Source organism: Protobothrops mucrosquamatus, unplaced genomic scaffold, assembly GCF_001527695.2.
Source record: "Protobothrops mucrosquamatus isolate PMUCROS unplaced genomic scaffold, P.Mucros_1.0 scaffold1601, whole genome shotgun sequence".
In the NCBI taxonomy this organism is placed as follows: domain Eukaryota; kingdom Metazoa; phylum Chordata; class Lepidosauria; order Squamata; family Viperidae; genus Protobothrops; species Protobothrops mucrosquamatus.
Genome location: NW_015387764.1, coordinates 263034 through 274535, shown reverse-complemented (window position 1 = coordinate 274535; position 11502 = coordinate 263034). Strand labels below are relative to the sequence as shown.

The window sequence follows — 11502 nt, the reverse complement described above, 5'->3', positions numbered from 1 at the left end:
TGTTCTTTCTATTTTTTTTTCTTAAAAAACAGCTGGCTGTTCACTGGGGACCTTGAGATATTTTTTGAGGACAAGTTTTTTTAAAAAATTGTATTCACGGCTTTACTAAACAGAGTTACAAAGTGTCATATACACCAAGGTTTCTCAACCTTGATTATTTTCAGATGGGTGAACTTCAACTCCCAGAATTCCCCAACCAGCCATGGGGAATTCTGGGAAATGAAGTCCACTCATCTTAAAGTGGTCAAGGTTAACAAACATACACTATATCTATCTATCTATCTATCTATCTATCTATCTATCTATCTATCTATCTATCTATCTATCTATCTATCTATCTATCTATCTATCCATCCATCCATCCATCCATCCATCCATCCATCTCTCTATCTCTCTAATCCACGGGTGTCAAACTTGCCGCGACTCTTTTTGCATTGCAGGCAATGGGGTGGGTGCAGCTTTGCTAAGATGAAACTGGCCTGCGGGCTGGCAGTTTGACACCCCTGCCTAATCTATGTATCTCTCTCTCTCTCTATTTATCTATCTATCTAATCTATGTATCTATGTATATCTCTATTTATCTATTTAATCTATGTATCTCTAGCTCTATCTAATCCAGGTATCTATGGATCTCTATCTCTCTATATCTAACTATGTATCTATCTCTCTAATCTCTCTATCTCTATCTGTTTCTCTCTGTCATCTATCTTCATCATTCTATCTATCTGTCTCTCTCTGTCATCTATCTATCTATCTATCTATCTATCTATCTATCTATCTATCTATCTATCTATCTATCTATCTATCTATCTATCTATCTATCTATCCTATTCTACTATATAGTATGCAGACATAATTACGGCCTAGCCTTGGGAGGAAGCGGTTTATAGGAACTGCAGTCCAAATCCACGAAAGGGCAGCTGCACCGGTGGAACATCTGCCTGTCTTCTCTGCTTTGCGTTTAAGAGTTAAGATAACCTTTATTGTCATTCACCTTTATTATGTTTCAAAGGAGACCTTGGAAGATTTCCTAAAAGAAAAAAGGAAAAAAAAAAGCATTCCGGCTCCGAAGTCACTCCGGTTCCTCCCTCCTCGCTCTCCTCTCTCCTTCCTCACGATCTGCAGATTTGATTCTACCGGGCGCCGCTCCGGAGCGAAGAAACTACCTTTCCCAGCTTGCCCAGCCGGGGCCGGGAAGAGGCGTGGCAGCGGCGGCGGCGGCGGATCTCTTTTTTTCGCCTCGGCTTAGGCGAAGGATCGGGACGCCGTGGGAAAAGCCCAGGATGGCGGGCGAGTTAAGAGGTGAGTTTGCCGGGGCCGGAGGAGAAAAGCGCGAGGGAGGGAAGAGGGCGCAAAGCGAAGCGCAGGCCGTTCCGGGCGAATGCAAGCCGGCGCAGCTTGCAAAAGCGAAAGCGCAGCGCCGGGATCGCTTTGCAAATGAATGAATCTCGGCGGGGAAAAAATGCCCCAAAGGGCGGGGGTCTTGTGGGGGTGGGTGGGGTGGGTTTGTGGGGGCGCGCCTGCCGACAAGAAGCCCCCTTGCACCGGGGTGGAAAAGTCCTGATGCTCGAGCAGAGCAGCGCTCGTGGACTTTCGCCTGCCTAAGCGCTATATACTCTTATAACAACAACAACAACAACAATAAAGTTGGAAGGGACCTTGGAGGTCATGTAGTCCAACCCCCTGCTCAGGCAGGAAACCCTATACCATTTCAGACAAATGGCTGTCCAGTCTCTTCTTAAAAACTTCCAGTGTTGGAGCATTCACAGCTTCTGGAGGCAGGTTGTTCCATTGGTTAATTGTTCTCACTGTCAGGAAGTTTCTCCTTAGTTCCAGGTTGCTTCTCTCCTTGATCAGTTTCCATCCGTTGCTTCCATCCATTGCATCCATTGCTACTCTGGCGGGGTGGTGGGTGGTGGGCTGGTGGGTGGTGGATTTGGGGCCGGTGGGCGAGCTGAAAAGCGCTGAGGCCTGAGCAGACATTGCATTCATGGTCCTTAGCCTGCCTGTACAGGTAGCCCTCCGTTTAGGGTCACAACTGAGCCCCAAATTTCTGTCACTAAGCGAAACATGTTAACTGACCATTCCTTTAGTGACCGTTTGAAGTTAAACCGGCACTGAAAAAAGTGTCTAAGGACTGTGTTTCACGCTTACGACCATTAAAATAGAATAGAATAGAAAATAAAATAGAAAATAGAATATAGAATATAGAATATAGAATAGAATAGAATAGAATAGAATATAGAATAGAAAATAGAATAGAATAGAATAGAATAGAGAATAGAATATAGAATAGAATAGAATAGAAAATAAAATAAAATAGAAAGTAGAATATAGAATAGAAAATAGAATAGAAAATAGAATAGAACAGATTATAGAAAAGAATAGAATAGAAAATAGAATAGAACAGAGAATAGAGAATAGAAAATAGAATAGAATAGAAAATAAAATAGAAAATAGAATAGAATAGAATAGAAAATAGAATAGAAAATAGAATAGAATAGAGAATAGAATAGAATAGAATAGAAAATAGAATAGAATAGAAAATAGAATAGAATAGAGAATAGAAAATAGAATAGAATAGAGAATAGAAAATAGAATAGAATAGAATAGAAAATAGAATAGAAAATAGAACAGAAAATAAAATAGAAAATAAAATAGAAAATAGAATAGAATAGAAAATAGAATAGAATAGAATATAGAATAGAAAATAGAATAGAACAGATTATAGAAAAGAATAGAATAGAGAATAGAATAGAATAGAAAATAGAATAGCTTCATTGTCATTGTGTAACTCACAACGAAATTAAGTGCTGTCCACAGTGCACACTACACACAAGTAAAAGCCACACATAAGAATATGCGCACATCCTTCACATTCTATTCAAAAACAATCTTGCAAAAAACATCGCAGCCTCCCCCACGGTTCTGTGATCAAAATTCAGACAGTTGGCAACCGACTTGTATTTATGACGGTTGCTGTGTCCGGGGGGGGGGGAGGTGTCACGTGATCCCCTTTTGCGACCTTCTGACCAGCAAAGTCCATGAAGGAAGCCAGATTCATTTAATAACCGTGATGCTGATTTAACAACTGTAGTGATTCACTTAACCACTGTGGCAAGAAAGGTCGTTTAATGGGGCAAAACTCACTTAACCCAGGTTTCGCTTAGCAACAGAAGTTTTGGGGTCAATTGTGGCTGTAAATCGAAGACTACCTGTACTTTGGTGAGGTGGTGGTGGTGGTGATGTGGGGGGCTTAGCATGCTGTCTGAACCCGACCCTTGAGTTTTGTGGGGCTTCCCCCCTCCTCCCTGGGGTCAGTTTTCAGGACGGGGATTATAGTACCAAATGCTCGGGAGGGGTGGGGCAAGTATTTTTCCAGCCCCCTCCTGTGTCTGATCAAAGGGAATACCTAATCTTACTTAGAGAGGCTTCCTGTGGATCATGTGGTTTCCTTGCCCCCTTTCTGGTGTGTGTGTGTGTGTGTTTGTGTGTGTGTGTGTGGGGGGGGTTATGGGCCAGGGCCTGAGATTCAAAAAGGATGGGAACCCGGATATTGGGTGGAAAGTGACCGAAGACCCCCTCTTTGCAGTAACCCACAGTTCCTGCCAAGCTGACCTGGGCTTGGAAACTAAGCTGTGTTAAGCCTATGGGGGCCTGTTTGTATTCCAAATTATCTGGGAAATAGGTTTTTGTTGTTTTTTTTAAATCATCAAAAATCTTGAGAAAACCCAACGTGACCATTTTCATTCACAGCATCTTGGCTAGAAGGAGGTTTCAGGTGTGTCTCCCTGCAAAGATGCATAAACAATCCACCTTACGATTGACTATGATGTGTGAATCTGCCTTTGGGGCTTCGGTGGAGACATTTGTCCGGCTCTGCTTGCTGATGCTGGATCCGAAACGGAGACCTTTGGCAAAGAGACGTGAGCTACTGCTGTTTCTAAGCCAAAGGCAACTTCAACCCTTTGCCAGGCTGGCTGATGCATAATATTTCTGTCTGGGGAGGCAGGTTCCTCCCAACCTCTCTGGACTTTGCGTGGATGAATGCAGAGAAAAGTCTGCAGAAACCCATCGTGGTTTCTCACTGTCCGTCTGCTTTGAGATGTTCCCAAAATAGCCATTTATCTCCGGTCAAGTCAGACACGCGATGCTACCCTTTAAACCTGCCGCAGCTGTTTATAGCAAATCAAATGTCCCTGTGATCTTAATCCTTGTCATTCTTTATCCTTTCGCTTTTCTCTCTGTGAGAACAAATGGATAAAAATGGCCCAGTTTATTATTAAAAAAAAGGAGGGGAGAAATTATAATTTGCACCTTGTTGCACTACTTATTACCTTGCAGTGAAATCAACCCCTATTAACAGGCTGATGGATTCCTGGAACCCAGCAAAATAATTAAAACTTTAATCCTCGTTTTTGGAAATAAACCAAAGTTGGCTGGGTTCCTACAGTAAGTCTGGTTTTAAGAATCGTAATGCTGAGGTTTGCACGGCGCACTTTACACTTTGATTTAACTTGGAGGTTGAAGTGAGCAGAAAGAGCGTTAATAATTCTTCGCTGGGTCATGTCGTGGATTCACTTCTCTCTGTCATTAAAATTCTAAGGGAGGCTAAGCACTAGAGCAGGGGTAGTCAACCTTGGCTCTTTTATGACTCGTGGACTTCAACTCCTAGAATTCCTGAGCCAGCATAGCTGGCTCAGGAATTCTGGGAGTTGAAGTCCACGAGTCATAAAAGAGCCAAGGTTGACTACCCCTGCACTAGAGAGTGGTTATTTTCTGGTATGAGATGATCAGCTTGGAAAAATGAGCTTTCCGGAATTCAATCCAGACTGAGCAACCTGTAATCTTGGTTGTACGAGCCATCAGATGGTCAACAAGATGGCGACGCTTGTAAGATGGTGTCCTTTTGAATGACTTCTTCTCCACCTTCTTCCTCTTTTTTTGGCTCACGCAGTGTTTTCCCTGGCCTGTGCTGTGCAGAACTACGCATGGGGCAAGCCAGGCCGGGACAGCCAAGTGGCACGGCTTTTAGAAAGCAACGACCCAATGACACAGATTGAAGCCGACAAGCCATACGCCGAGGTGAGTCCTCATTCCTGCCGATCCACCAAGTTGCGGGCGTCCCTTTTTCAAAATTTCAGTCTGGTCTTCTTCCTTCACATGAAACCGAAGAAAACTAAGGAGTTAAGAAAACAGAACTAAAGAAAGCCTGACACAACTGTCCCCAGAGACAGGTTTTGAGAGTTATGGCTGTCTCCATGAGGGTGATGAGTCACGTCTGTTGATGTAGTGCCCTTGAGTTCACTGCCAACCCATGATTGTGTGTGTGTGTGTGTGTGTGTGTGTGTGTGCGTTCACGTTAGTATTCAGTCAGTACTAGTGACTGGCTGGATAGGTCTTTGCGGTTTTCTTGACACGTTTTTGGAAGTGGTTTGCCATTGCTGCCTTCCTAGGCCTGAGAGAAAGGGATTGGCCCAAGGTCGCCCAGTTGGCTTCATGTCTACGGCAGGACTAGAACTCCCCATCTCCTAGCAATTGGGCCAAAGTCATTCTGATGGCTTTCATGCCTAAGGTGGGACTGGAACTCACCATCTCCTGGTGATTGGCCTAATGTCATCCAGCTGGCTTTCATGCCTAATGCAGGACTAGAACTCACCGTCTCCTGGTGACTGGCCCAAAGTCACCCAGCTGGCTTTCATGCCTAATGCAGGACTAGAACTCACCGTCTCCCAGTTTCTAACCCCTAGATTACAAAGGAAACAAGTATGTATGGCCCATCCCTTTACTAAGACTGGCCATGCTTCACCAACTAGGTTCACTCATTCTGCGAAGCCATGATCGATCTAACCAGGATTACAACATCCACCACTGTTCATGTTACCCCAAACTCTGGGCTCTCTGGGATCCCCAGTGCCACCTTTTGTCTTCCTTTCCAGCTCTGGATGGGTGCTCACCCCAAGGGAGATGCTGTCATTCTGGATAACCGCATTCCCCAAAAGACCTTAAGCCAATGGATTGCAGATAACCCTTCCTGCCTGGGGTCAAAGGTGAAGGACAGCTTTCAAGGCCAGCTGCCTTTCCTCTTCAAAGTGCTGTCGGTCAATACCGCTTTGTCCATTCAGGCCCATCCCACCAAGGTAAGGAGTTTCCCTTGGATACGCGTGGGGATATTCTGCCATTTTCCCATTGCGGTTTCTCTTGGCTGATGGCTCTCAATGGGTTGATTGTCATGTCTTGGGGTTGGTGTTATTACCTGTCTGATTTTAACTCTTTTTCTTTCGGGGAAGGGAGGTATGTGGTGTGCTCTTATTTCAGGACCGTACACATTATTTTTTTGGGGGGGGGGGTGAGTTTCAAAACAGCTGAAAACTACATTGCATTTAGAAGGAGCTTTGGGTTTCAAGAAAAGGGTGGGTGTAGAGAACATGGCTTGACCATTAGTATTGTATAAATGCAAAGTCTTCTTTGACTCAACTGGTAGAACCCAAAACAGGTCTACATGCTTTTCTTGTTCACTTTATAGAAGTGATTTATTATTGTCTTCTTCTAGGAAGACTTTTTTGACTTCACAGTTTAACCCATAATCCTAGTACTGTAGGTTCTGTTTCCCATCCCAATGATAACCAGGTCTAAGCCTGCTTAGATGCTGCTCCTTAAATTGGGCTCTTCTGTTACGTATGACAAGGTCTATGAGGGCATTGGAGGGTCAAAGATTGACCTGCAAGTTCATCTTGGGTTCTATAACAAGTGATGATGGAAGCAGGAGAGAAGAGCAGGGTTAATTTCAAGGTCAACTTAGACCAATTGGGCTGGATCTGGAAGCATTAACAGCTGGATCCGACGATCAGAATGTTACGCAAGGACCGATCGTCAGGCCAGTACAGTTGACTTCCATCTCTGTTGGGTTCCAACTCAGATGCTTATAAAAGAAGGAACCTTTTGGATCCCATCTCCACATTTTATTGCTTCTGGGTCATTTCTGATCCTTTGGGATTGGGTTGCTAGCCTTCACTAGTCCACCTGTCTGTACATCTCAGGTTTCTCCCAGATTCTGCGATCCATCGATCAGAAAATGATCGGGTATCAGTTCAGTGATCAAAGCTGACTTGGACCCCATTTCTCCTCTCCTAGGAACTGGCAGAGAAACTGCACGCTCAGTATCCAGAACACTATCCAGACACCAATCACAAGCCTGAGATGGCCATCGCCCTAACTCCCTTTGAAGGCCTGTGCGGTTTCCGGCCTGTGGAAGAGATTGTAGCTTTCCTCCAGCGTAAGTCTGTAATAGGAAAGAGGGAAAGGAATCACCGGATGCACGCAAATCCTATTAAGATAAATGATCTGGCTTAGCAGATCCTGGGAGTTTTGGAGAGAGAGTTTCTTACTTAGAGCGAGGCGGGGAAAACGTTGCGTTGGAATTGTAGCTACCTCTCCGACTGATTAATGACATTTATTTGAGTTAAAGTAATAGTAGAGCAATATAACCTCATGCCTATGTTGAAACTTGAGATATTCAAGAATGGGGTTTAATGTAGAAAAGGTGTGAGTTCTAGACACGAATAGGTGGGGAACTTTTAGTGTTGGTGCAGTCACCATGTCTCCAAATAGTTAGTTTTCTCCAATTGGTGTCAACCTCACTAGGTAGATTACATTATGACACCCACTCCATCGGAAAGCTAAAACTACATGGATTGAAATTGGCTATCTCCACCAAGGTCATCTCTTGTGTTCTGTACAATCCAAGAGACTAAGTGGAAGATCAGCCATCCCTTGGTCATCCATGTGGTGGACTCCAACCATTTCTCTTTGGCCTTTCTACAGATGTCCCTGAATTTCGAGCTTTGATCGGCAACGTAGCGGCGGAACAACTGGAGCGAAGTGGGAGAGACGACCCCCGTGGTGTGTCAGCTGCTCTGAGAGTCTGCTTCACCAGGATGATGAAGACCGAGAAGAAGGTCTTTGTTGATCACCTCAACCAGCTGGTCAAGCGGATTTCCCAAGAAGGTTAGTCATGTAGGCGATCAGGAGAGCTTAATACAGAGGTGCAACCTGGATCCACGTTCCTGAAGTCCCGATTCTTGATAGTTCCAGCCTGAATCCTAAACTAAAGAAGGCTGGGTATTGTAGTTCCAGCCAGCTCTGGGCGTTTCAGTGGTTCCAAAACTGGCTTTATGAAGAATTGTAAAATTGGGCCTGGGGGATTAAAGAAAGGAGTACACCATTAAGAGCGCTCATCCAAGCTATGGGTTTCTTTAAGGAGCCTTTATGGTTGACGTCCTTCAAGATCCTTCCTCCCCCACCTGGACTTGAGCTTTGGTGGACCTCAACAAGGTTCCCATCATCCTGTTTCCAAATATTGGAGACACTCTTCACTATTCTGGGGACTTTGGGGGACTCTTTTGTAAGGTTAATCTGAACACTTACCACATATCAGGCACCATAAAAAGCCTACCCTGGACAGCCCTTGCTCAGCTCCCTATGTCTTGTTCTCCAGCTGCTGCAGGAAAAGATACTTCAGCCAGTTGTGGTGAGCTCCTTCTCAGGTTACACTCTCAGTACCCGGGCGATATCGGTTGCTTTGTTATCTACTTCCTGAACCAGATGAAGCTGCAGCCTGGGGACTGCATGTTCCTGGGAGCAAATGAACCTCACGCCTACCTCTACGGAGGTGAGTTTCTTCAGAGGAAGCAAGTATCTGCATGGAACGGGGTGGGAGAGAGTTGGCACTTTGGATCTCCCTTAACCAAGGGGCCAGGGTTGAGTTCCCACATTATCTGAGCCAGCATTCCTCAACCTTGGTCACTTTAAGATGTGTGGACTTCAACTCTCAGAATTCCCCAGTCACCCTGATGAGTCTCTCTCCTTATTCTGCCAGACTGCATCGAATGTATGGCTTGTTCCGACAACACGGTGCGTGCCGGTCTGACGCCCAAATACATCGACGTTCTGACCCTGTGTGAAATGTTGAACTACACACCAGCTCCTGCCAGCTCAAAGTTGTTGGTCCCTATTCAAAGCCGCCTGGATCCTTGCATCTCCCTGTATGACCCTCCCATTCCAGATTTTGCTGTCATGAAGGTAGAGGTAAGGCGTCCCACTCTCATAAAATCGGGCTGGTCACATAGTGACCCACTTTAAAGTTTACAGTTGTAACGGGCAGGCTCTGTTAGCGTCGTAAGTCGAGGATTATCTTTATGCAGTTTTCCCTCTTTGGCTGAGTTCTTGCTTAGAAATACTGAGTTTGTTTGGCTTTGGTGTAGTCTGTTGGGTGAATCCTAATCATCATGGTGCTATATCGTAATCCAGGTTTTAGGATGTAAAGCAATATGAGAACTCAGCTAGTTGTTTCATTCATAGAATCATGATTAAGCAAACCATAGCTTAATGTGACTCCAAGAAATCACTAGCTAAGAGGTTAACATAACAGGTAGACCAATTTCTCTGAGCAGAAAAGAAGGAGGATCGTTTATTCTGGTAGCATCCCCAAAATACCTTTTGGGAGAATTATTCGGGATGCTTGCAAATGTAAAAGGAATTCTGAATTTGGTCTGTTCCAGCTTCAGCTGCTTCCTGTTCTAGTTTCAGCTGCTTCCTGTTTGTTTCTCTTGCTTCTGTTCGTTTCAGTTGCTTCCTGTTTCAGTTTCAGTAACTTCCTGTTCAGTAACTTCCTGTTCCAGCTTCAGCTGCTTCCTGTTCCTTTCTCTTGCTTGTTTTATTTGCTTCCTGTTTGTTTCACTTGCTTCCTGTTCCCACTTCAATTGCTTCCTGTTCCACTTTCAGTTGCTTCCTGTTCCAGCTTCAGCTGCTTCCTGTTCCTTTCTCTTGTTTCAGTTGCTTCCTGTTTGTTTCAGTTGCTTTCTGTTCCTTCACTTGCTTCCTGTTCCATTTTCAGTTTCTTCCTGTTCCAACTTCAGCTTCCTGTTTCTTTCTCATTTGTTGCTTCCTGTTTATTTCACTTGCTTCCTGTTCCTGCTTTCACTTGCTTCCTGTTCCAATGCAGGAAGACTGTTCTTTTTTCTTACTTCCCGTGTCGAGCAACACCTCTGCTTTTTCTTACAGATCCCTTCCTCCATCAAGCTGTACCTCATTTCGGCCATCGACTCGGCAAGCATCCTGCTGGTGGTCCAGGGTTCGGCCGCCGGCACTTCCACGGCCGCTCTATCTGAAATAGCTCTGCGCCCCGGCACTGTGCTGTTCATCTCTGCCAACGAGAGCCTCTCTTTGCATTTTAATTCGGCCGACGGGATGGTTCTCTTCCGGGCTTTCTGCCTCTTATAATAAGGGACACCGAGCCATTTTCCTCCTTAGAGTAATTCAAGATCAGTAGAAGCTGCACCTCTCCCATTTGTTTCACCCTTCAGAGACTGAGGCTCAGGCTGTTTTTGAATATCAACGGTCTTCTCTCCTTGGCCACTGCTACATTTGTCCATGGCTCCAAAAATGTAAGGTTGGAAATGCTTTAGTAGCCCTGCCGCCCCCGAAGTGGAGGCACACACGGAGGCTGTGGGCAGTGCTTTGTTTTCCTGCGTTGGCAAAGAACGCAACGTCTCAGTAGATGCTTCTCTGGTGTCATGCTTCTTTGAATAGTAGGGTTGTGGTCTCTGTATCTTAAGACTAAAACAGTGTTTTTTTTCAGTCTTGGCAACTTGAAGGCGGGTGGACCTCAACTCCCAGAAACCTCCCAGACTTAAGGCTTGCAAATTAATGGGGTGGTTGAAGAGGGCCACACAGTAATCAATGATAGTGTAATGTGGGAAAAATTGGTCGTCATGTGATGATTTGCCTAATGACCGCACTAATTCGGCTCCCAATTGTGGCCAATCAAAGCTACCTGAAATGTTTTCACTGGACAAGCTTTGGACCCTGTACTATCCTCTTTCACACACACGCACAAACACTGACCCTGGCCCTTACCCTGGACCCTGATAAGCATCCTAACTGTAGACTTTTTGATCAACACATTATACATCTTAGTGAGTCTAGCCTTGAATACTGTGCCAATCCAACCATCACTTTAAGCCACGATGTTTGGCCTAGTGGCTAAGGCACCAGACTAGAAACCAGGAGACTGTGAGTTCTAGTCCTGCCTTAGGTGTGAAAGCTGGCTGGGCGACTTTGGGCCACTTTCAGCCCAACCCACCTCATAGAGGTTGTTATATGGAAAACAGGAGGAGGAAGGAACAAAAATAATAAAGGAGGAATAAAAATCAAATAAATAAAAGTAAATAATACTTTTGTTTACCCAGGCGTGACAAGCTATTTCCTGGTGTGTTTTTTTAATAGCATGCGATACAAACCCAGTTTATGGATGAATAAACTGATCTAAAGTCTAGTTGGCATTCTTACTGTGATTAGAACATCAGTTTCAGAAAACAAAGGTATAAAGTATGTAGAATAGAAGGTACTTTATTTGATAAGACTCTTTCCTTGGTTAGACTGTACAAAAAAAAAAAGACACACAATTAACCGAGTACACATTAAATATCCCATAAGATTGTC

The 11502-nt window shown here is 44.6% G+C and overlaps 1 protein-coding gene across 1 annotated transcript; it reads left to right on the top strand.

The window, feature by feature from the left end:
* Positions 1 to 1243: 1243 nt before the first annotated feature.
* On the top strand, positions 1244 to 11502 carry MPI (mannose phosphate isomerase). The gene is made up of 8 exons (XM_015822545.1): positions 1244 to 1302; positions 4958 to 5085; positions 5940 to 6140; positions 7135 to 7276; positions 7825 to 8007; positions 8498 to 8671; positions 8879 to 9087; positions 10063 to 11502. Exons 1-8 carry the CDS (start codon positions 1284 to 1286, stop codon positions 10279 to 10281), a joined length of 1275 nt encoding a protein of 424 aa, XP_015678031.1. The 5' UTR covers positions 1244 to 1283; the 3' UTR covers positions 10282 to 11502.

Coding starts and splice junctions, on each gene's coding strand:
- MPI (XM_015822545.1), top strand. Junction 7,277..7,824: donor GATTGTAGCTTTCCTCCAGC/GTAAGTCTGTAA, acceptor GCCTTTCTACAG/ATGTCCCTGAATTTCGAGCT. Junction 9,088..10,062: donor TTGCTGTCATGAAGGTAGAG/GTAAGGCGTCCC, acceptor TTTTTCTTACAG/ATCCCTTCCTCCATCAAGCT.